General features: G+C 40.8%; 2 protein-coding genes across 4 annotated transcripts in view; both read left to right on the top strand.

Moving 5' to 3' along the window:
* Nell1 (neural EGFL like 1) overlaps window positions 1–23789 on the top strand; it is an 890282-nt gene that overhangs the window by 574461 nt on the left and 292032 nt on the right.
* Window positions 18571–20041, top strand: 4933405O20Rikl (RIKEN cDNA 4933405O20 gene like). Its single transcript, NM_001103363.1, has one exon. It carries the CDS (start codon window positions 18604–18606, stop codon window positions 19789–19791), a length of 1188 nt encoding a protein of 395 aa, NP_001096833.1. The 5' UTR covers window positions 18571–18603; the 3' UTR covers window positions 19792–20041.

The raw sequence follows: 23789 nt of genomic DNA on the forward strand, positions 1-23789 counted from the left end.
TGAATCTGACACTCTTGGAATTAAATCTCCACAGCGACATATGCCATCTCATCTGTGGCACCTCCTTTTCTTTTCTGGGTTTGCTTTCTTGCCCAAAGGAATATGGAAGAAATAACCCTAACCCATAACAAGGAACAAACATAACCACTCCTATCTTGTCATGCTTATTGTTCACAAACCCATCTAGTGCACACCTGAGTCCACAGTCAGGCAGATGATGGAGTGACGAAGACTCATGACTTATGGAGCTTGACTGTTTGGTTAGAAGATGGTTCAACCGCTTTCCTGTTTCTATATAAAATACATAAAACGTAAAAGAAAGTGGATGATTAAGGTCACATGTGAAAGTTAAAACACTTTCACAGTAACTAACCTAATCCCATGAAGCAAACAGATCAGTGTTGCGAGGCAAAGGGAGGAGAGACATCACTTTCTTCATGGCCAGACAACTCAGTGTGGATCCTTCCATCCGTGCACAGTGTGACTGTGGGATCAGACTCCAACATCAGGGATATCCTCAAGTCTGGAGTCTAGGTTTACTAAACATCATATCAGCAGCTTTTATCATTTTGAGCACACTAGTAACTGCTGGCCTATTAACTTTATGAAGAAAAGCAGCAAGAGATTCCAAATACTGAAACGAGAGACTCGTTGAACACGTACTAGAGTAAAATGTATCTTGTGAAAAAACTAGAAAGAACCAGCTGGCCAAGGTTCTTACTTCCAAGCGAAATGGAAAACAGTGTCTTGGACAGAAGAATAGTTGGCAGATTCTACTTCAAACTGGTACATTTTTTATCTCAGGTATTATTATTTTCTATCTCAACAGATACATTCCTGAAAACTATTATTTATTTAAAATATGCTTATCATTTGAGTGAATTATGTGGTATTTTGTAGCTATTTTCTTATTTTTTCCAGTGTTTTCTGGAGCCTTTCAGTTTAAGGGTGTAAAGCATTTGCCATTTTATTTCTTTGTCCTGTCCTCACACCTTGCAGGCTCCTTCCTTTTCAATTCCCTCTTCCTTAAAATGATGCATTTTTGCTTCCTAATCAGCTGGATTTGAAGGGCTATAGTTTGATCACCTAGACAGCGGTTCTCAACTTGTGGGTCACTACCCCTTTGGGAGTCACATACTCGGATGTCCTGCTTATCTGATAATTATATTATAGTTCACAACAGTAGCAAAATTACAGTTATGTAGGAGCAACCTGTGGATGCTGAGAAGTAAGCCTTGATCCTTTCAAAGAGCAAGTTCTCTTAATCACAGAGCCATCTCTCCAGTTCTTACATATCCCTAGAATTTTTTGAGGTATCAGCAGTTAAGGACCCATGTTCTCCAAAACCAATGCAGCCTCTCTGAAAGTCAGCACATGTTTATGTAGAGCATCATGTACAGCTACAATTGATGGTTCTTAGAGTCAGTTCGAAGCATGTATATTATTATATATACATCGTTAGCCAACGTACCAGCCACCAAGAAATGTGTTCATCACATTAGAATAGGAAGCATTTTAACCCCTCCCCTGTCATGGGCAAGCACTAAACTCTCTAGACAGAGGTTGGCAAGCTCTCTATCTGGCAGGCATGAAATGTAGGAGGAAATTATCAGAGACTAGGAGAGCTGCAGTTGCTGCCAAGGAATTTTCATTCCGGTGAGCAAATCCAGCATCCAGGGAACTAGAAACATGCTGGCTGCAACAGGAGAGTGCTTCAAGGTGACAAAATGGATCAGGATGAAAGGGACCTGTAAGTCAGAGGCACTCAGTGAACAGGCAGATTTCTGGCTTTGGATGGTTTCTTGGAACAGCTTGGCTTCAGAGCAATATTCTGGAACAAGTTCAAGCGGACAGAGAATCTGAACTGGAAATGTTAGCTCCTCAGGCCTTGAACAAAGAGGTACCCTATGAGGTTCTTTTCTGTGTTCATTTTTTTTTTTGTTTCAAAAGAATAAGAAAGTTCTCGTTAAGTTAGGAAAGCATGGAGAAAGACAAGGACTGCTGCAATGTTCATGTTAGCTTTGTCACTGTGACAAAATATCTGGGATTACAAATTAACAAAGAGAAAGGGGTTGGGAGTTTATGGTGTTGGAGGTACCAATCCAGAACAGCTCAGTCCCTTAGCTGAGTTTGGAATGTGGCAGTTCTTCATGGCAGGAGCATGTAGTGGAGGAGTTAGAGCAACCATTCACATCAGGGGTTAGAGCAGTGATTCAGAACCTTCTTGATGCTGCTACCCTTTAATACAGCTCCTCATGTAGTGATAACCCCCAACCATAAAATTGTTTCATTGATACTTAACTGTAATTTTGATACTGTTGTGACTCATAATGCAAATATATGATATGCAGGTTGTCTGATATTTGACTCCCAAAGAGGTTATTATAACCTGCCAGTTGGGAACTGCTTGGTTAGGTCAAAAACAGAGAGAGGATACAGGTGTAGTGGCACATGTTTTAAGCCCATCCATTCACAATGCTTCCGAGAGTGGGTCAAGGAGCTATTAATGGTTTCATTGGTGGTTCCATATGGGACAAACAGGTGGGGCATTTGGCAGTTCAACTATTTATCCTAAGCTTATAGTCAATTAAGAATACCCCAGATGTTTAAAGGAGAAATATGATATAAAACTAAGGAAACAAAACGTGGTCTTTGATATGAAAAGGATTAGTTTCATAGGGTTGTAGATGATAAACCAGGCAATGACAGCATTGTGCAGCTATATATTGTAGTGGAGAAGGCCTGAGGTCTTTGGGAGCAGGAGAGCGGGACCTCAATGTCTGTCTTAGTTGGGGAATAGAAGTGGAGGGTCTGTGGATATTTTATGCTGACTGCTGAAGGTGAATAGACATATGTGATATAAACAAGATGTCAGAGTGGAAGATGGAAATATGAAAAATGGGGAAGAATTCCTGTAGCAGGAATATTATGAACCAGTTGCAGGAAAGAGCAGAGCATATGTGTGAAGATTCTCCTCCCATATGCCTGGTCCTTCAGCTGTCAAAATTGCCTGAGAAATGTAAGGCGCCGAACTACACTGAGCATCTCTTTTATAGCATTAGGCAATGAAAATAATAAATGTGTCTCTGAGCAGTGGGCATATGTTAAGTATAAGACTAATTGCGAGGCTAAATGGAACATTCATATTGGTACCTGAAGAAATGTAATGATGGAGGAAAGCCATTTCCTTTCTACCCAAGAAATTACATTATGGAAATTGTGCCTTCAGAATGAATTAATAGATTACTTTAAAAATCCCAATGCCCAGAAAACAAATGCATAAATTAAATATCATGAGTATGGTTAATATTAAAGTAACATTTGTTCTGCTTATGGGAGGAAGGAGTTCATGAGGGAGGTGACAGTTGGTACAGAAGGAGCTTTGAAACTGGCCCCGAGGATTGCCTACATATGCCTGAGGGAGCTGAGGACCACTAAGTTGCTCACCAGTGATGCCAGTGCTCTCTAGCCAGGGCTGACTTCACCATTAACCTTTGTCTGGGGACGTGGCAGGTGCGTTGGCAATCTCTGATGGAAAGACCAATAGGCTTAGAGGTCAGTGTACTGCTTGCCTGGTGAGCTTCCCCATCCCATCTCTTCATAGTACATTTCTCACCTGTCTCTGAACAAGTAAGCCCAGCTGGGTGGAGATGGCCACTGTGGAGCTCAGGGACATCACGGAGTGACTGTCAACCCCCCAAAGTATTCCAGAAGTGCATTCCTGGGCCTTTCTCCATCATGGAGGGGAGAGAGGGAAACAAATAAGCAGGTGTTCTCTAAAATGAAAAGTAGGTGGAAGGGAGAAACAATGTACTAGAAATTCTAGAAACCTCCCCCACTCCCAACATGTCAGCTAGACACAAAAGGATAAAGTCTGCAAGGACTTTAAAGGAGCCAACAGAAAGTGTTCTCCATGTGGAAGGTGGCCCGTGTGTATGGACGATCTCCTAAATAATGTTGGCTAGAGAGATGTATTTATCTCACATAGTCATGAGAGTTGACTGCCTAAAGCTGACCCCTCAGCTTCCTTAAGATTGTTAGGAATCGGAGCTCCCCACTCTTTGTTTCCTTGAAAAGCCATTAACTTGTTCTTTGAGTGACTGCAAAATAGATTTGCCGTCCTTAGGAAACCTCTAGGATGTGCTGTGAGCCAAATGGGCCTCTTGGCTTGTTCATAACCAACTTAACATCTAAACTCAGAATTTCATAGCAAAACCATCTCCATGAACCAGTTTCTGAGAGAAAATTGCAATGGGATTTGACGAGATTATGCTAAGACAAACCTCAGGCACAGGAGTAGGGGTCAACTTTCCATAGCCGAGGAGCTGGAGAAGACAGGCCTTCCGGGAAGTTGCCTTCTGTACATCTCCTTAGTGGACAGGATTTGTCTCCCTTCTGATTCTCTTTCCAAAGCACTCTGAGTATTGTCCCCCTTGATAAAAGATTTTTTCCTCCTGTATTTATATATTTGCTTTTGGAAATACAAAAGAATTTTAACCCAGTTCCTTCTGAAAGGGTCTTATTAAAATATGCAGAGAAGTCCTGTCTACCCCAGTCTTTCAGCATTTTCAGATTTACTTCTGCTGGTGGACAGACCATGCTCTCTCTCACTCCATGTATTTGTACTAGGTACTATGGTGTTTTGGCTGAGTTCTGATTTTTGAATAAAATTTCTTCTCTAGGGGCATGGAAAACTGGCTCATCATTTAAGAGCGTGCATGTGTACACACACACTCTACCCCTAATATTGACCTAAATATTGACTCATGCCTCACCAAGGAAGTATTGGCTCCCTTATCATTCAAACAGACACCGCCTTCAGTTCCATTTGCGTCTATACATCTGCCACTATCTCCCATTCAGGACTGATTCCATTACAAGACAGAAGCACCATCTCCCCCTCCTTTGCATAGCACAGCATCTGCACCATAAAAGGATGTTCAGGAAGTAGATGCCCTGGGCTCCCATTGCTATTTATCCCAGTTATTTTTTCCAAACTTCCTTCCTTCATGACTACAAGATACATTTTTTTTTTACCTTTCCTGAGCAACCTTTATATAACTGTATGTAATCTTTTGCTGAGAACTAAAGGTAGATTGAGGTTGGTATGGCTTCCCTTCAGTCATACTTTGGTGACTTATTTCTTGTGTTCTTAAGAGTGAGGGTTGAGAAAATATTGGCCTGAATTTGAAACCAGGTAGGAAAAAAATCCCTCTGGGAGGATGTCAGATGCAATGGTTAGATCAACAAGGTCAATCTACTGTTAGATCTGTTAACACTGTTTTCTTTTTCTTTCTTTTCTATTTTCTTTTTTCCCCTTTCTTCCTTTCTTTTTTTGGTCATGAATCTCTCTGTGTATCCTGGGCTGTCCTGGAGTTCATTATGTTAAGTGGCTGGCCTCAAATTCATGGATCCATCTATGTATCTCCCTGTAGCTGCCTTTCTAGTACTGGGATTAAAGATCTTTGCCACCATACCTGGCTGATACTGGTATTTTTTTTAAGGTTATGTAAGCAGTGTAGAAGGTTTGGGATGGGCATTTCCTGGTTCTTGTCAGCTTATTAAAAATGAAATCAAGACAATGAGATCTTGCAGAAGTAGCAAAGAAATGTTATTCAAAAAAGTGGTGGAACAGGCGAGACACATTGTTAGGAGTGTCAGGCACCATGAGCGAGAGGACTCAAAGGCTTGGAAGGATGAGTTAGTTACTAAGGTTTGTTTTAGTGGTTCTCTCTTCTGAGTGGCAGTTTTTAAATTATGAAACTTTACCTCTACTGTGTGTGTTTCTTCCCCTTAATGCATCTAATTTTTTTAAAAATGCTGCTTCTCATTAGATAGCCCTAGATTAGGACTTACTATGTAAATGAGGGTAGCCTGGAGCTCACAGAGAGCTGGCTGCTTTTAACTCCTGAATGCTAGGATTTAAAACATAAGCTGCAAACCCAATACTAGATGTTAGTAATAACAGCAACACCCAATAATGCATATGCATAAGATGGCAAATGAGGAATTCTCTACAAAATTCACTTAGAAGACAGAGTTTGTCTTATAATACATGCGCTCAAATAGTTCAGGATGTTTCACTGTCCCACACCTCTTATCTAGACATAACTGGAGTGAGAATCTATGTTTGACAGAGGCTAATATGGGAAAATATATTTCATTGTTTGGAGAAGGCTGTGCCTGCAGTTTGATGTCAGACTGTTAAAGGCATTGTTTCAAGAGGCATTGTTTCAAGAGCACGTGCGGGTAAGGGACCTAGGCTGCCAAATGCCTTATTTTCAGAAGGTTGTGCATAACCCAAACTAAGCAGGCATTGTGAAACGTTCCCTAAAAACATTTATTTCGCAACACTGCTTTTGCCAACTTCTCTGCTAGTTCAGAGGTACAGGTGTGTACAGGGGATTGTCTCCCCTTCTCTCCTCCAATCTCTCCTTCCCCAGTCTTCCCCTTTGCTGTTTTTCTTCTCTTCCCTCCATCCTTCCTCTTTTTCTCTTTCTTCCCTTCTTGTCCCTTCTCTTTATCCTCTCACCCTATTTCTGTCCCTTCATTCTATTTGTTGGCTCAGTCCTTCCTCATTCTCTCTTCCTTTCTTGTTTAGTTACATGTCTATCTATTACGTAATTGAATCATTTTACCCCCGCCCTTCTTCCCATTGTTTTCTTATAAATGCCAAGGCTATTTTAATTGTTATAAATATTTATGTACATATATAATGTATATCCCTAATTACATAAATACAATCTACTCAATCTATAGATATATGTTTATGTATATATATACATATATATATATATATATATTTAAGGCTTACTATTTGGTCTTGGATAATTAGTTTATGTCTTCTTCCTTGGGGAAGATTCTCCCCCACTGTCAGATATTCCTTCATTACTTGTATTTCATATTGAACTACAAGAATCCAGATAGCCAAGACAATCCTGAGCAAAAACAGCAATGCTGGAGGGATTCCCATTCATGATCTCGTATATTTACAGAGTCATAGTAATAAAACAATATGTTATGTCACCAAACAGACAGGTAGATCAATGGAATAAGAGGAAAGACCTAAACATGAGCACATGTAAATTCAGCCATTCATCTCTTTACCAAGATATTAAAAACTAACTCTAAATGGATCAAAGACCTAAATGTAAAACGCTGCCGATATCATTGTAAGAAAGAACTTCCTGACTCCATTTGCCCAAGAACTAAGGCAGCTGACAAGTGGGACCCTATAAAACTGAAGGCTTCTGCACAGCTAAGAAGCAACCGTGTGAAGAAAAGCCCCATGGAATGAAGGAGGTTTTCAACTGTACACTTGACAAAGGATTAATATAGAGACATATAAAGAACTTAAAAGCCAAATAGTCCCCCCCCAAAAAACCCCCTAAAAACCAAATGACCATTTCAGAGCTCATGATGTGAACAGAGTTCTTAAAAGAAATAAAAATGGCAAAGAAGTGTCTCAAACATTGCTCATTGTTCTATCAATAATAGAAATATAAATCCAAACAAGTCTGAAATTTCGTCTGACCCCAGTCAGAATGGCGCTAAGAACAGACAAACAACCAAAAAATGCTGGAGGGGATTCGGGCAAAAGGGGAACCCATATTTACTGTTGGTGGGATTTCAAACTAGTGTAGCCACTATGGAAATCAGTGTGGGGAATTCTCTCAACATGTTAAGTGAGGCAGCTAGACCACTCCTTGGCATATGTCCAGAGGACTTGACATCCTACTCCTCAGACACTTGTTCAGCTAGGAAATAGAAACAACTTTAATATCCTTGAACCCACAAAGCGCTAATACAATGTGGTGCATACATAGAGTGGAGCACTATTCACAATAGCAGTCTGGAGTGCCTAGGTCCATCCTTCAGATGTGAGCATCTGAAGACTCGGTTCGTTTTTTGGGAAGTTATTTCACTGTGTTACCTATGCTGACCTCTGGCTTTCTACTTAGCCCAGTCTGATCTCGACCTTGTAGTTCCAGCAGCGCCTCAGTCTCCTGAGTTCTATGATTGCAGGCACCTGCCATCACAGGCAGCATCTTCCCTCAGCTCCTGTGCACAGAGCATTCACCGGGCAGAAACCATTTCACTGAAAATGGAGCTCTTCCTTTAAAGAGGTTCTACCACGAAGTTTGAGGTTGTAAACGAGCGACTGACACCTCTGAGCGAATTGCAGAGGTAAAGTGCCCTCTTGTAATCCCCGTGCTCAAAAGCTGACAGTCCGCTTCCTTTGCTTAGTTAGGGTCAGAACCAACATAAAAATTCAAAAAAGAAGTCCGGAGGTGTGAGGAGACCCTGACTGTGCCACCCGTGTCTAAAATTAATTTCAGCAAACCTGACCCGTCTCATTTGCCTCTGAGAACAGGTGCCTAGTCTTACTCCATAATCTCATCTCTGACACACAGACCTCAGTGAGTTACCACAGCCCAGGTCTCTAGCAAGCTTCAGCGTCTTGTGCTCCTTTTACATGTGTTTCTTGTGGATGTGTTAACAGGGTAATGGGCAAGTGATAGGTTCTCTGTTCTGCTGGTAATTATCTTTGACAGGCAGTATTCCAGGCTGCCGCAAGAAAGAGAAAGATCACCATCCCCGAGACTCCTTCTGTCCGGCGAGAAGGTCTTTATTAGGGGTCACAGTGAACAGGCAGAGGAACTTGCAATGTCACGATTGTCCGTGGAGATGCGCACACGTGGCTTTTTGTCAGTACAGATTGTCCTGGTGTCTTTGTTTGTTTGTCACGTAATTTCTGAGAGCGGGAAAGTGAAAGCCACGTGGGACACTCAGGTTTGGTCGATCACTTAGGTCAGTGCGTGTCTGTGCTCTCGCATTCTATGCCAAGCTTCAACTGAGCAAAGGAAAGCTCCGTCTTCCAGCTGGGGTCCCAGGCACTAACTAATCAGCATGCAGCAGACGAGTCCTCATCTGCAGGAGGGAAATGATATTTTGTCTTGAGGGTTATTGAATGGCCTCTCGCTTTTTCTTTTGGTGGATGAATTTTAGCTCATACTCACACGGGCTCAAGAATTATTAAAAATTAGTCACTATTCACAAAATATGAAGACTGATCTTAAAATAATTTGTCGGAGTAAGGGGAGAATTATAAATGGGAGCTCATTCATTTCCCTCTAGGAGACATACTAATACCTTACATCAATTTCTCAAATTGTTAAGTGAAGGGAGAGTGGGATATTAAGTGCTTCCAATATTCTGTAATTGGAGGTATTTTCTGTATATGTGAATAGATAATAAATGAGGTTAGAAAGAAGTAGTACTCAGCTGCGAAAGCATTCAATACACTACAGGGATACTAGTTCCTTGTAATTTTTTTCTTTTAATTATAAATTTGGGCCAACATGTACAAGTCGAGTTCAAATACAGTGAAATAACATATTGTCTTAATCTTATTTATTTGGACTGAGGCTGCTCCAAAATACTGTATTTGTATGGAAAATGATGACCTAGGCAGCATTCACACTTCCTGTATTCAATTCTCGCCGATCTGTATGAGGAAGACGTTATAATCATTTACAGAAAAGGCAGATGAGACAGAGAAGGTTCTACATTTTGCTCCAAGCCAGGTATTCATAGCTATAAGTAAAAGAGTCATACGCACTTTTGTCAGAGTCAGGCTCCAACAGATGTGAGTGGAACAACCAGCATTAGGTCCCAGGGCATCTGTGACTTTTAACTCTTAGGCAGCAGTGGCTGGACAGGCTGTACTTAAAAAATGGGCTCCCAGGAACCCTTTCTGACTTCCTACCCATGAGAAAACCATGGTCAATTCTGTTTACAGATTCTCTCAGCTGCTCCCTTGGAGTCTCAAAATGGTATGCTTCTTTTTTTTTTTTTTCAGAGCTGGGGACCGAACCCAGGGCCTTGCGCTTGCTAGGCAAGCAGTGTACCACTGAGCTAAATCCCCAACCCCGGTATGCTTCTTAATACATCATCATAGGTCCAGTTTTGATAATTTGTGGATCAACTCTCCCTACAGAAGCTGATTTGGCTGTGGGTTACTGCTTTCCACTCTTGCTGGGTCAGTACTCTGTGTTTTTGTTAGCGTTCCTGTGTATGAAATGATCATGAACAGATTATGGACTACACAACATTGATTTTCTTACATGCAAGGCTCTTTGTTCCCCTTACCATTAATAATCATATTCTTGTTTAATTTATTAGGTGTCTTTCATAATTTATACTTAAGTTCCAACCCAAGAAGTGGATGCCCTACAAGACATTAGCTGTTTACCTTAACCCATCCATACCTAGTTCAATTGCTCTCTAGGTCTCTCCACAACTTGTGCCATGGGATGCTCTCCCTATGGAAGGGAGCCCTGGATTTTGGTATATTTTCTCTGTTCCTTCTTGTATTACTGTTCTAGCTTGGTCAAATGCATTATAGAGGTGCCTGATGGGAAAGTTTTGAAACTGTATATCTCTAAAAAAAATGTTGACTGAATATTCTTGCATTGCTTACATACCTGGAATATACTGAACACAATATAAATGTTTTTAAATTAATTTAACCTCCATTTAAGACTAGTGATTTAATTTTTTTTACTCAATGAATCAGTTTCTCCTTCATATTTTTAAGGCATCATTTCAGGATAGGATATGATAGTTCAAAAACCCAATGTATTTCTGCTTCCCTTTCCTTTAGGTTACATAGTGACATGGTATACTGCTCAGTTTCAATTGTCAGTTTAACACAGCTTAGAATCACCTGGGAAGAGTTTCAGTCAATTGTTTTTCTAGATTAGGTTGGCCCATTGACATGTCTGCTATGGATTATCTTGATATTCAGTTGATGTGGGGAAACCCTGGCTATTGTAGGTCATATAATTCCTTAGGCAGGACGTCCTGAATATTTTAAGCAAGGAAAAGCCAGCTGAAAGCAAGTATCAACCACCGAAGGATGTGATGATCTCTCCTTTCCTCCCCTCTACTTCCTTCCTCTCCCCTCCCCTCCCTTCCTCTTCTCTCCTCTTAGCTTCTCCTCTTTTTTCTCTCCCTCTCCCTCCCTCCCTCACTCTCTCCCTCCCTCTCTCTAGTAGATATGACATGACCAGATGCTTGAGTTCCTGCCTTAACTTTCCTGAAACAAGGAGCTGCCACTAGAATTGTAAACCAGATAAATACTTTCTCACCCTATTCTGCTTTTTGTTAAGATTTTTTTTTTATCCCAGCAATGGAAATGAAACTAGTACAAACTGGTTTCATTTTCTTTTATTCTGATGGGTAGATACCCAGTGGACTGTTTCACTCTGAAACTCATAGACTTTAAATGTGCAAATGGGGGGCTGGGGATTTAGCTCAGTGGTAGAGCGCTTACCTAGGAAGCGCAAGGCCCTGGGTTCGGTCCCCAGCTCCGAAAAAAAGAACCAAAACCAAAAAAAAATGTGCAAATGGCTTGCTTTATGACTTTGGTGAATCCTGGTTTTTTGTTTTTTTTTTGTTTTTTTGTTTTTTTTTGTTTTTTTGGCTTATACATGTTTTGCCTTCCATTCCTTTTACTAGCAATCTTAAGACATTGATGTTGAGTCTTGCAATTTTCTTACTAATTTTCATGCTTATGTAGGTGCATGTTCATAAGTGGAAATTTCTCATTTTGACTTCCAACACTTTCTTTTCCTTTCTTTTGGTTCTGCTGTCCTTTTCTATACCAGAGCACGATTTCTTTCCTTCCCATCGTTGTCCTCAGAGGACACTGTTTTAGTGTCAGAGAACGTTGTTCTTGTCTCACGAGTCGTTTGCCCTTTTCCTCTTCAGGTATTAGTGTTGATGCATGAATTAGGTTCCCGTGCCTCCCTCATAATATTTGTTGAGCTGTTTTGGTTTCTGCTCCTTATTTTAGATGTTTCCCACCAATGGTTGCCCCTAGCTTTTCATTCGTTTTTAAGACTGGAGCAGGGAATCTGTAACCTCTCATCTCTGCTGTACAGTTTGACCATGGACTTCAGCGGGACCTTATTTTGGGAACCACCTGATTGCCAGGATTCTACATTAAGAATCTATATGTATCTTTTCAGTTTGTTGGGAACACTCTCCAATACATGTGCCTAGGCATGGTAGGCCACATCTAGCACTTAGTATGGCTTTCTTCTTTTCCTAATAGTCAATATTGAGTCTGCATTGAATTATATGCAGTGCTTTTGAGGACCAAAGATCAAACTCCATCTTCTCACAGGGCGCTGGGATCACAACCATCTGACAGGGTGGAATGAGGAAGAGCTGACTGGGTATATAATTTATTAAATAGAAGTTAGCTCCCTGTCTGTCAGTCCCTATGCTTTCCTTCTGCGTTGTGAATCTGGTTATTTCTTTTTCTTTCTGTTCTGTACTTGACATTTGGCTTTCAGTGTCTGAGGAGGCAGACACTACTCCTTTTTCTAATTTCTAATTTGCAAAATTCTCATCCTCTGTAATTCTCATAACCCTTATAAATATGCAAACTTAAATAACAGGAAAACAAAAAAGAACTATAGTACTTCAGTGGGTCTTTGAGACAAAGTAATTGCAAGCACATACTTTTAAAGGACCCTTTATAAAGATGCCTGTTAGCAGATATTGGTAATTCCGTACAATTACCAGTGTGCTCTGTAAAGACTTGAAATTCTGCCATGGTGATTTGTGTGTTTGTGAGTATGACTCTTGCTCTCCATCTCATGGGCAGGAGGGGGAGGTAGTCCATGGTGACATCTCCACCCCAAGGAAAGCTGCACAATGTGAGAGAAGAATACAAATTAGTCTGAAGAGACCGAGGACCAGCATTTTAGTTAAATTATAAGGAATTATTGATATCTTTAGCATCTTCTGTTGCTGCCAAATGATAAAAACAGAATTTGTGCAAGAGATTGCATTAATGTGCAGTATAGAACCTGGAACAGATTGATGGTGTTGTTTTGGAAAAATGTAAAGCAATATTAACAATGAGTTGGTGCTCCAAATTCAAATGAATGTCAAGAACCCTTTCTCCCCATCCCCCTCGTCCTCTGTCCCCATTCCGTGTGTGTGTGTGTGTGTGTGTGTGTGTGTGTGTGTGTGCATTTAAATTTTTCTGGTTGTATCGAGGTAAATCTTGCTATATGAAGTCACTATAACCCTTGAAGTTTCCTGTCTCTCTTCCTCTCTCTAGTGCATGCTTTCTTTTTAAAGTCACACCACTTAAAGCCTTTATTTCTGAATCCTCCCATGCTGCCCTTGGGGGATCATAGAGATCATAGTTTGTCGTTGAAGACTCCTCATCTCTGACCGCAATTACTTTCCCTTTTCATCTGTCCCTGTTTTCCCCAATAAATGCGACCAACCAGGAAAACGCGGTGCAACCTATAGGCCTTTCAATTTTATCTTCATTTCAGAAAGCTTCTCTTCCTCCTCCCGCCTCCAGCTCTCTTCCCTTTCCCCTCCCCATCTCTCATCTATCTGCTACTTGTCATGTTTTATAGTTGGGCTGAAGTCCCTCTGTTATGCATCCTTACCAGGTACATAGATAAGCCATTCTAGCCCTGCCATTAGGAAACCATTTAGCACCACATCATCACTACTCACATTTATTCATTTTTTATAAATAAATGAACTCACACTCATCTCATCAATATGACAAGTCTAGCTAGCCACCTTACCCCACTGACCTACATTAAAAGCACTATAATTGCAGTTGAGCTACCATACCCACCTAGCATTTACATGAGGTTTAGAGATCTGAATGCATGTGAGTCTGTGTGTGTGTGTGTGTGTGCATGTATGTGTGTGTATACACAGACACTCCACACACATATGTGTGTATATATGTATGTATATACATACATACACACATACATATACACATATAATGTGAGTTATGTATACATCGTATATTTCGAGTCTGTCTAGAATTCAGATTCTGAATGTAGAGGTATTTGCATTTGTTTCATAGTGCTTTTACTGTGGCATTAAGAGATCTGCATACCTATCAGTCTGCCATCTCTGCGTCCATTTTTATTTTGCTCTTATCCCTGAATGCAGGTTCTAAAATAGGTCATGCAATTTGAGAATACATTGTCAAGAGCTAGCAAGTAGCTTGGTTTGTGAAAAAGTTTTTAAAAATTGGATATTTTATGAATTCACCTTTCGAATGTTACCCCCTTTCCTTGTTCTCCCCTCTCCTATCCCCCCTCCGCATGCTTCTATGCTTCAACACCCTGGCATTCCCGTACACTGGAGAAATGAGCCTTCACAGGACCAAGGGCCTCTCCTCTTACTCATGCCAGACAATGCCCCCCTATGGTACATATGCGGCTGGAACCATGGGGTGCGTGGTTTAGCCTCTGGGAGCTCTGGGGAGTCTGGTTAGTTGGTATTGTTGTTCTGCCTCTATGGCAGCTCCTTCAGTCTTTTCTCTAACTCCTCCATTGGGGTCCCCTTGTTCAGTCCAATGGTTAACTGCAAGCATTCTCATCTGTATCAGTAGGGCTCTGGCATAGCCTCTCAGGAGACATCCATCCTGTCAGCAAGCAACTCTTGGCATCAGCAATAGTGACTGGGTTTGGTGTCTGCATATGAGATGGATCCCCAGGTGGGGCAGTCTCTGGATAGCCTTTCCTTTATTCTTTGCTTCACTCTTTGTTCCTATATGTCTTACCATGGTAGTTTGTTCCCCCTTCTAAGAAGGAGTGAAGCATCTGCACTTTGGTTATCCACCTTGAGCTTCATGTGGTCAGTGGATTGTATCTTGGGTAATTCAAGCTCTTGGGCTAATATTCACTTATCAGTGAGCGTATACCATATGTGTTCTTTTGTGAGTGGGATACCTCACTCAGGCTGATACTTTCTAGTTCCATTCATTAAGTGTGAGGACCTGCATTCAAATCTTTGACCCCCATGTAAATAGCCAGCTATGGAAGCTCATGTCTAAAAGTTCAGTGCTGGGGAATTGGAGAGAGAGACAGAAAGTTTCCTGGTGCTTGTTCTATTGTTCATTTGCCTGAACTGGTGAGATCAGGTTCATTGACCAAGTTAGCTACTTTTTAGTCTCACAAACTGAAGTGGAAGACCAGGGAGGTATCTTCATGAATAAAACCCCTTGCCAGACAAGGGCTAGGGCTAGACTCATATCCCTAGTCCTCCCGTAAAGGCTGGGTGGTTGTGGTAGAGCAACTACAATTATAGTTCTCTTAAAGTGGGTTAGCTCCTGGGGCAAGCTCTCTAGCTAGACTCGCCATATTGATGAGTGTGAGTTCAATTGAGAAAGCCTACCTTAGTGAATAAGGTAAGGTGTTTAGTGATTGAGGAGGACTTTCAGCATCAGGCTTAGATTGCCACGTGCACATAGACACATGTGCCCATACGTGTCCCTTTTCACATGGGTGTCACACATATGAGCATGTATGCACACACAACACACCATGAACACACATACACACAAACACACACACACACACCCCTACATGCAAAAAATAAGTGAACAAAATATAAGGTAGAGAGTGATCAAGGGAGACAAGTAGACCCCTGCCTCTGCATGCATGCGCACACAGAGATACACACACACAGGGACGCAAAAGTTAGATGCAGCAGGCCACTTGGCTGTGGAGCCCATGTTGTTAACCATTGATCTGCCTTCATTGTTGAGGTTGCCACTGAGCCCCTGGTTGCTATTACTGGTCATACTTTCCTCTTTACAGAATTATGATAAGCCTGATTGTCATGTCTATGGACATGTCACCTCCTGTAGAAAACAATGGCCTCTCTCCGTGAGTCCAGCATGCCAGAGCATTTCTTTACAGCTATCCTCCTCTATAGGCTTCATATACCGAAATCCCTTTCATTGCTGTCATCTCTTACGCAGTCTTTGCAGGGGTCTTCCCACACCGCACTGGTATGACATGATTACTGTGTCACATTAGTCAGCCATGACCCAACAGCATTGCACTTACTCATTCACTGTGAATTGGAAGTGCTTGTGAAGGGATTCCATTTTCCATGAGTCAGACTCACCGTAGAGTTACTCTCATAGGATGCAACATTTCCTCAACTATATCTCAATATGATACCTTGGATTATATGTGATGGTGGGTTGGCTAATGCTCATATTCCCTGAAATGTCTATGATCTGTTGTTAATGTAATTGTGACAGCACACAGAAGACCTATGCAAGCTCAAATCCAGAAAAAAATATTCCAGCATAGAGCGGAATAGATGGGCACCAATTCCCACCACGAGCTGAGAAACTGTAGCTAACTGATAGCTTCCGAGGGGACGAGGTAGTTTTGTTTAGGTTGTAGCCCTTGATAGGTCTACATGTTCAGCCAATGTCCATACAAGGGAGAGGGTGCAGGCAGTACCAAAAGGTGGTGGATCTGATAGGAGATGGGGGAAGGATGCAAATGTTCACAATACAATCGGTGTAATTCTTGTAGAATTACTAAAAGTACTTTTTAAAAGTTTTAACACTTCTGGTATTTTCAGTCCATGAACTGTGGATTTGTGTGTGTATTTGTTTTCTTGATATTTTACATCAATAACTAAGAAGAGAGGCTGATAATTGTTTCCTTATAGCCTAGAAACAAAAGAGAGGATACCCTTAAACCCTTAAAAGGTCCGCATCAGGAGGAATGCAGTTATCCAAGTGAGAGGCTTCGTCAGTTGTATCTTATAGCATTAGCATACAGACTACACAGAAATATAATTTCTGTACATTTTGATGCTGAGATTATAATTAGCTTTCTTAGTCTAAGTTACTGCATGCTGCTCTACTTATATTACCTAGAGAGACCTGAGTTATATCTTTGATATACAGTTCAATATGGTTTTAATATTAGAAAATTTGCATTGACATTTTTCCCCTTAGAGTGATGTAGTTTAAAACTAATATTAGCTCTCATAATCATTTGCTAGTACACTTTCACTTTTTGTGAGTATTTTCTACAAAGCAATTTAGAGACCTTTTGCTCTATTTGGTCAACTACTTTATGTGTGCACACGTTTATGTATATGTGTGTACATGTATATGTATACGTGTGTACCTTTATGGAATTATTTCTCATGAATGTCGTTTGTTGCTTTAGGCTATTGTTTGTTTGTTTGTGTGTGTGTGTGTGTGTGTGTGTGTGTGTGTGTGTGTGTGTGTATCTGATATGTTGATGACTCCTGAATCTCTATCTTCACCCATAATCTCTCATCAGGGGCTTCAGACTCATTTATTAAGCTACTCACTAGAGGTCATTGTGTGAATATCTTTCAGGCTTCAAAGACATAGTATACTGAAACTGAGCTCATTTAGATCTTCCTTCCTCACCCAGTTTACTGTTCTTCCAGTGTTGCCCATGTTTTCATTGATTGCACATCTTTCCTCCTGTCTGTTAAATACATTCAGAATGATGTTCACAGTCCCTGTGTCTGGCCCAATCCTGTTACAATCTCTTCTTTGTATCTTAGTCCTTACCCTGATGCTGCTCATCCCGTAAGGGTCATTTCTTAGCTCAGTAGCTCTCACATTTCAGAATGCACCAACACTATTACATCATATTTTGCTGTCAACTCCACGGATGCTCGTTCCATTAAATATATAGGTATTTCCAAGGAATGGCATTTCTTACCCTGTGTTTTTCTTAGAATGTGTTAAAGGAGAAACTAAATTCTGACACTATAACAATGGATACATGTCATTCCATATTTGTTTAACTCTGTATCCATTTTGAAATTGGAAGAAAATCCTAAAGCAAACCAGAGGTTTGCCAACGTTTATTCATCAGTTACTAAACATGCATCATTTGCAGGCAGGAATCTGACCAGGAGGAAATCTATGTCTTTATCATGTCTTGGGGATGTGAGGAATGCCAGTATCCTCATCTCAGTTCCTCTGTGCCTCTGTCACTGTTGGAAAATAAAGTTGAATTAAACAATTACATTGTATGTACAGCAGACATACAATGTGTAGAAGATGGTATTTCGTGGTCTCTTCTCCATACTCTGGCTCTTATGGTCTTTCTGACTTACTTTTAGATATTTCCTGACCGTCAGATCAGAGAAAGTTGATATAGCTATCCTATCTACAGTTCTGCACTGTTACTTATTCTCAGTATTATAACCAGTAATGAGTCTCTGTATTAATTACTACCTACTGCAAAAAGATGTTTTTCTGATCAAGGTTAGGATCAGTGGTACAAATCTCTGGATATAAATATATATAAAAGACAGTTTGATAAAATAACTGTTTAGACACACTGTCCATTGTGCTGAGAGGCACAGGAAAACAGAGGAGTAGATATGGTTGGGAAGATGGACTGGGAAGTGTGGAAGGAGGGGAAACTGGTTGGGATCTAATATGTGAAAGAAAATTACATTTTTTTTCCAAAAAAGTAAATTTTTTAAAAAGGCCAAACTTTTAGAGCATAGCATGTATAATGTGATCCATGAATTATTACCTAACCACAAAATGTTTATAGCTTTTCATGAAGACATCCCATCTTTCCATAACTAGCATGTTTATGAGAGTAGAATGTCCGTCAAACAGAATGTAAGGAAGGAGAAAGAATTGTGACTCAAGAAAGATTCATTGCCTTAGAACTCCAAAGGAAGCTGTTTGTAAGAAAGAGTAAGAGGACAGCCTTGATAGTGAAGATGCTGGCAGCAGGCAGCTGTTCTGTGAGAACAATCCTCCAACCTGCTCTTCTCCTTGGCCATTCTAGGGAGGTAGTATGTGAGCTTGTGACCTCCTTCAGAAATTTCTGCTCAAAGTACTCAGTGCCTCCTTCACCAAAGTATGGTGGAAAGCATACAGTGACTATGATTCCTGGAGATGGCATTGGTCCTGAGCTCATGGTTCACGTCAAGAGAATATTCCGATCAAATTGTGTGCCAGTGGAGTTTGAGGAGGTGTGGGCCACCTCCACGTCTAGCGAAGAGGAGATCAACAATGCTCTCATGGCCATCCGTCGGAACCGTATCACTCTGAAGGGCAATATTGCGACCAACCACCATCTGCCTGCCAAGTACAAATCTCACAACACCAAGTTTCGCACTGCTCTTGACCTCTATGCCAGTGTCGTCCATTTCAAGACTTTTCCTGGTGTGGAGACCCGACACAAGGACATAGACATCCTGGTTGTTCGGGAGAATACTGAGGGCGAGTACACTAACCTGGAGCATGAGAGCGTGAGGGGAGTGGTAGAGAGCCTAAAGATTGTGACAAAAACCAAGTCCGTGCGCATTGCTGATTATGCCTTCAGGTTGGCTCAAAAGATGGGGCGGAAAAAGGTGACCGTTGTTCACAAAGCCAACATCATGAAACTGGGAGATGGACTCTTCCTTCAGTGCTGTAAGGATGTGGCAGCTCATTATCCTCAGATCACCTTGGAGAGCATGATTATAGATAACACTGCAATGCAGTTGGTTTCCAAACCCCAGCAGTTTGATGTTATGTTGATGCCCAATCTTTATGGCAACATCATCAACAGTGTCTGCACAGGGCTGGTTGGAGGGTCAGGAATTGTACCTGGAGCCAATTATGGTGATTCATATGCAATATTTGAGACAGGTTCAAAAGAAATAGGTCAAGATTTAGCTCACAGAAATATTGCCAACCCTGTCGCCATGCTGCTGACCAGCTGTATCATGCTGGACTACCTTGATCTCCAACTCTATGCCGCTCACATCCGCTCTGCAGTCATGGCATCCTTACAAAACAAATCCATCTGCACTCCAGATATAGGAGGTCAGGGGACCACGGCAGGTGTTGTAGAGTATATCTTAGACCATATGAAAGACCAAAATAGCGGTTGTCAGCCAAGATTCTTCCTGTCCACTTGATTTACTCCTTTAGAAACTCCAACCAGCTTAGCCAGTATGAATTGAGAGTGAACATTGCCTCCAATTCACTGGGAAAGAAGGTGGGGCATCAATATTGGGTTTTCCATTAAATTTAAATGCAGTAAACAATGCTTACTTGAATTAGCAAAGCTTATCACAATATGGACAAACAGAAATTTTCCTGAAAATTTATTCCAACCTCATGTCTTACATGATATAACAAGTTTAATAAATCAGTACTCTTCATAAAGTTCTGGAGCTTTCTCAGAATCTCAAAAAGGTGATTTTTCTTCTTATCTGGGCCACTGAAATTTAGCAGTCCAACCAAGAGTGGAGTCTTGCTTTCTTGTAGAAATTATTAACGAATCAATCAGTGCTATAAAGTTTGCCTACTAAGTGTATATTATACTTTTAATAATGGAGCTGAACTCCCACACCCACAACGATCACCTTTCTCCTGATGTTGTTTAATCTATTTGTGTTAGAATTCCCTATGGTGTTTTGATGAATACATGAGTCCCCTCTTGGATCCCTCAGCTCTCATAGAAAGAACACTTAAACTTCTTTCAGTTGTACTTAAAAAAGGTGACTGTCAAATCCTTCACAGTTGCAGTCTACTATAAAAAAGAACCCTGGAATACAAGCCACATACCCAGTGATTCACAATTTCTTATGGTTTATTTGTCAACAATGAAAAATTGCATATAAAATTCAAGTGAGCTAACTTAAATATTTGCCATTATTATATTATATTATACTTGCAATATCTTTAAAGTTATAGTTGAGAATGACGCAAACAAACCTTGTTAGTACCTGAAAGAAGTTCTTTCTCAGTAGAAAATGTAGAAAGGTAGATAATACATGCTCACAATAATTTGCCCAGAAGGAATGACATGTGGATGGTTGTGAGATTGCAAAAAGCAGAGGGATCCTCAGTGTCCTTATATCTAACTTAGCAGCTGTGGATGCCAGCATGCTTCATTATCACACATTAAAGTTCTTCACCTGGGACCATGAAAAGGTCTCAGAGGTGCTGGCTCACCTATCCTAATGATGCATACACCCATGGTCAGGAGAGTTGGATAAATTTTGCTTGAAGACAAAGTGATAAAAAGTCCTACGTAGAAGTTCCTGAAAAAGTCAGATATGCAAGTGGGGATTTACCAAAATTGAAGATGTTTTCATTGTTAGCCCACCTTTTGCATGGTCCAGACTTATACCAGTGCCATTGTTCAGTGAACAGAGCAAGGATTTGTCCTGCCATCTCTACCTATTAAACCATGGTGGCCAAAGTAATTATTACACTCCCTACTTTTGACCCTTTTTCTTAACACTAGAAGTATGTAGTGTTTCATACCAAATTTTAAACATGTTACAACCTAGATTCATTTAGAAGGCAAGGCTTTGGATGGTGTTGTGAGGGACTATCTTGATTTTGTTAGCATGTATACATGTCCATGTTGATTATGTAAATTTAAGTGGGAACCCATTCTAACTGCCTGACAACTAGAAAGAAGAAAATGAAGTGAACATAGATACTCACTATCCTCTGCTTCCTCACTGCAGGTGCCAATGTGACCAGACACCTCAAACCTCAGTCACTAAGAGTTCCCCATCATGATACACTTGAAATGTAGGCTAAAATTAACCCTTGCTTCTTTAAGTTGCTGTAGTCAAGGTATTTTATCATGAAGACAGGGGAAGTTGGGTAATACTGGGGCTTTCTTCAAAGCAAGACAGCTCAACTTCAGATGCCCAACTTTTAGGTTATGTTTAGCAATTGGGGGTGGTAATGATATCTGTGTAAGCTAAAATTTATCTCCAGGTTTAAAATGGTCATCCACTGACACCCCCCCCCAAAAAAAAACCTCTGGAGGTGGCAACCTGTCACCCTTTACTGACATTTACCATTTTCACTGTTATACTCTTCCACTTGAGTATCTCTAGAACAAATAAATGTATGACACTATTCTTTTTTCATTCTCTGTATCTTTGCCATGATGACTGGTACACAAAAGATATGCAATACACATTTTTTTAAATTAATGAAACAGTTGACACTGGTTTGATGGCGTGCTCACATCATAACATTACTGAAAAAGCAAAGAGAAGATGGCCATTGCATAGCACCCTAGTAGGTTTCCAAAAATCACCATCTTTAATATTTCCCATCACATACCATGGTACACTATGATTGTGAAGGGAATCAGATTATTGTAAAAGGTGTTCAGTTTTCCTCTAACACAACTTCTGGCCACAAGAGCAAGCTGTCATCATTAAGTTCCCTGATTCTCTTCCTTATTGTTTGTTTCTTTTTTGCATGTGTGTATCTGGTATGAATTTGTGTGTATGTATGTTTCTGCACATGTGTGGGTACAGATGTATATGAAAATGCATGTGTGTGCATTGGAAGCTTCCCAGTATCTTTTACTCAAAAGTATCCTGTGTTAACTTGTATCTAGCTATAGTTTACTTTTCTTTTTTCCTATTAACTGCAATGTACCTGATATGTTCTTGAAACAATAGAATCATGTCACGCTCTTATTCAAGACTCCACATTCAGTGGTTTCCCTTTACAATGCAATATGCCCTAGGCTAGAAGAATGAGGAATCCATCACTGAAGAGTCAGGACCTAGGACAAGAGCAGGCTCTTCATTCACACTCATTCTAAGTATTTATGCAAGAAAATGGAGTGCATGAAAGGCTCCAGTCACAGACAAGTGTTGGCAACTAGAAGAAAGAATTTACTGCAAGACGCTTGTGTCTGGCTTTCATCTACAAACCTGTTCAAGACTATTCTTTTCTAAAGAATTCAGGAGCCCGTAGGGCAGTGAAACAAGTGCCAAGTTTGTTAAGCTTGCTTACCTCACTTGAGCATCACATGTGGCATCAGGTTAGTGCTTCCTCTAGCTATGGCTCCTATGGTCCTATATCAGCTGTGGTATGAGTGTTGGAATCCAGATGTGGTTCCACATCCTTTGCTTCCTCCCTCCCTGTTAGTCCAGATGCTTCTGCACACCAGATTGGAAGGATGAATGGGTGGAGTCTGCAGGATCCCAGTCTGGTTGGAAGTGATTGCTTGATAGGAGAGGGAAGGCCTTCTCCAAAGATAATTTTAGTGTTAACAGCTCTTTTACAAGATGACCTGCTCTGAGGAGGATCTTAGTGTTACAGCTCTCTTTGATGATCTTAGCTTGTGACCATACCTTTATTCAGGATGCTTGTATGCATTCACTTTATTCAGGGTAGAATAAGGCTGTATGTGAACTTTGGAGAGTGAGGAGGAGTTTTCAGAGTGAATGTAAAATCATTAGCTAGAGTTTCAAGTACTGCGAATACCTCTTTTATATGGAAAGGCATTCCAGGAATCCCAGGTACTTGCTGGATGAATTTTCATGGGAAAAGAGGAAGTTGAGCTTGTAGGTCTTCCAAGAACTACTTGACCTTTCTGAAGTAGGGGATCGAGGGTTAGAGATTGCCAGAAAAAGTCAGAGAAGGGAAGCCCTGCTGGTAAAGGAAGACCTCCATTTTGCACTGAGCTCAGAGGAGCTGTCCTGTCATGGCAGACTCCATGTTAAATAGCAGGTTGTGCCCACACTCACTTTTCTGCACTCATTCTGACATCTCATTTTTGTCTTTACCAACCTCTCTGCTTTGCTTTTATTTCTGGAATATAAAGGATAGCACCATGCTGTGGCCTTTCTCTACCTGACCTCATTCTCACCAGCTATCTGTTTTGACTAGTGGCCTTAAAATGACTCATTCATTCAAATGCTAGAGTGACATTCATCTCTTGTCTGCCACACAAAGGAAGTGTGCTGATCCTGCATGAGTTACTTAACCTCTCTGGTCTTTGGTTTGTTTATTTTTTTAGACGACTAAAGCTTATACCTTCATGGGACCATAAAAGTTCCTTGGGGGATGGGGGAACTGGGAGGAGAGGGAGGAGGGAAGGCTGTGGTTGGGATGTATTCTATTAGAGAAGAATAAACAAAAA

The sequence above is a fragment of the Rattus norvegicus genome, chromosome 1 (genome assembly GCF_021556685.1).
Source record: "Rattus norvegicus strain SHRSP/BbbUtx chromosome 1, alternate assembly SHRSP_T2T, whole genome shotgun sequence".
NCBI lineage: Eukaryota > Metazoa > Chordata > Mammalia > Rodentia > Muridae > Rattus > Rattus norvegicus.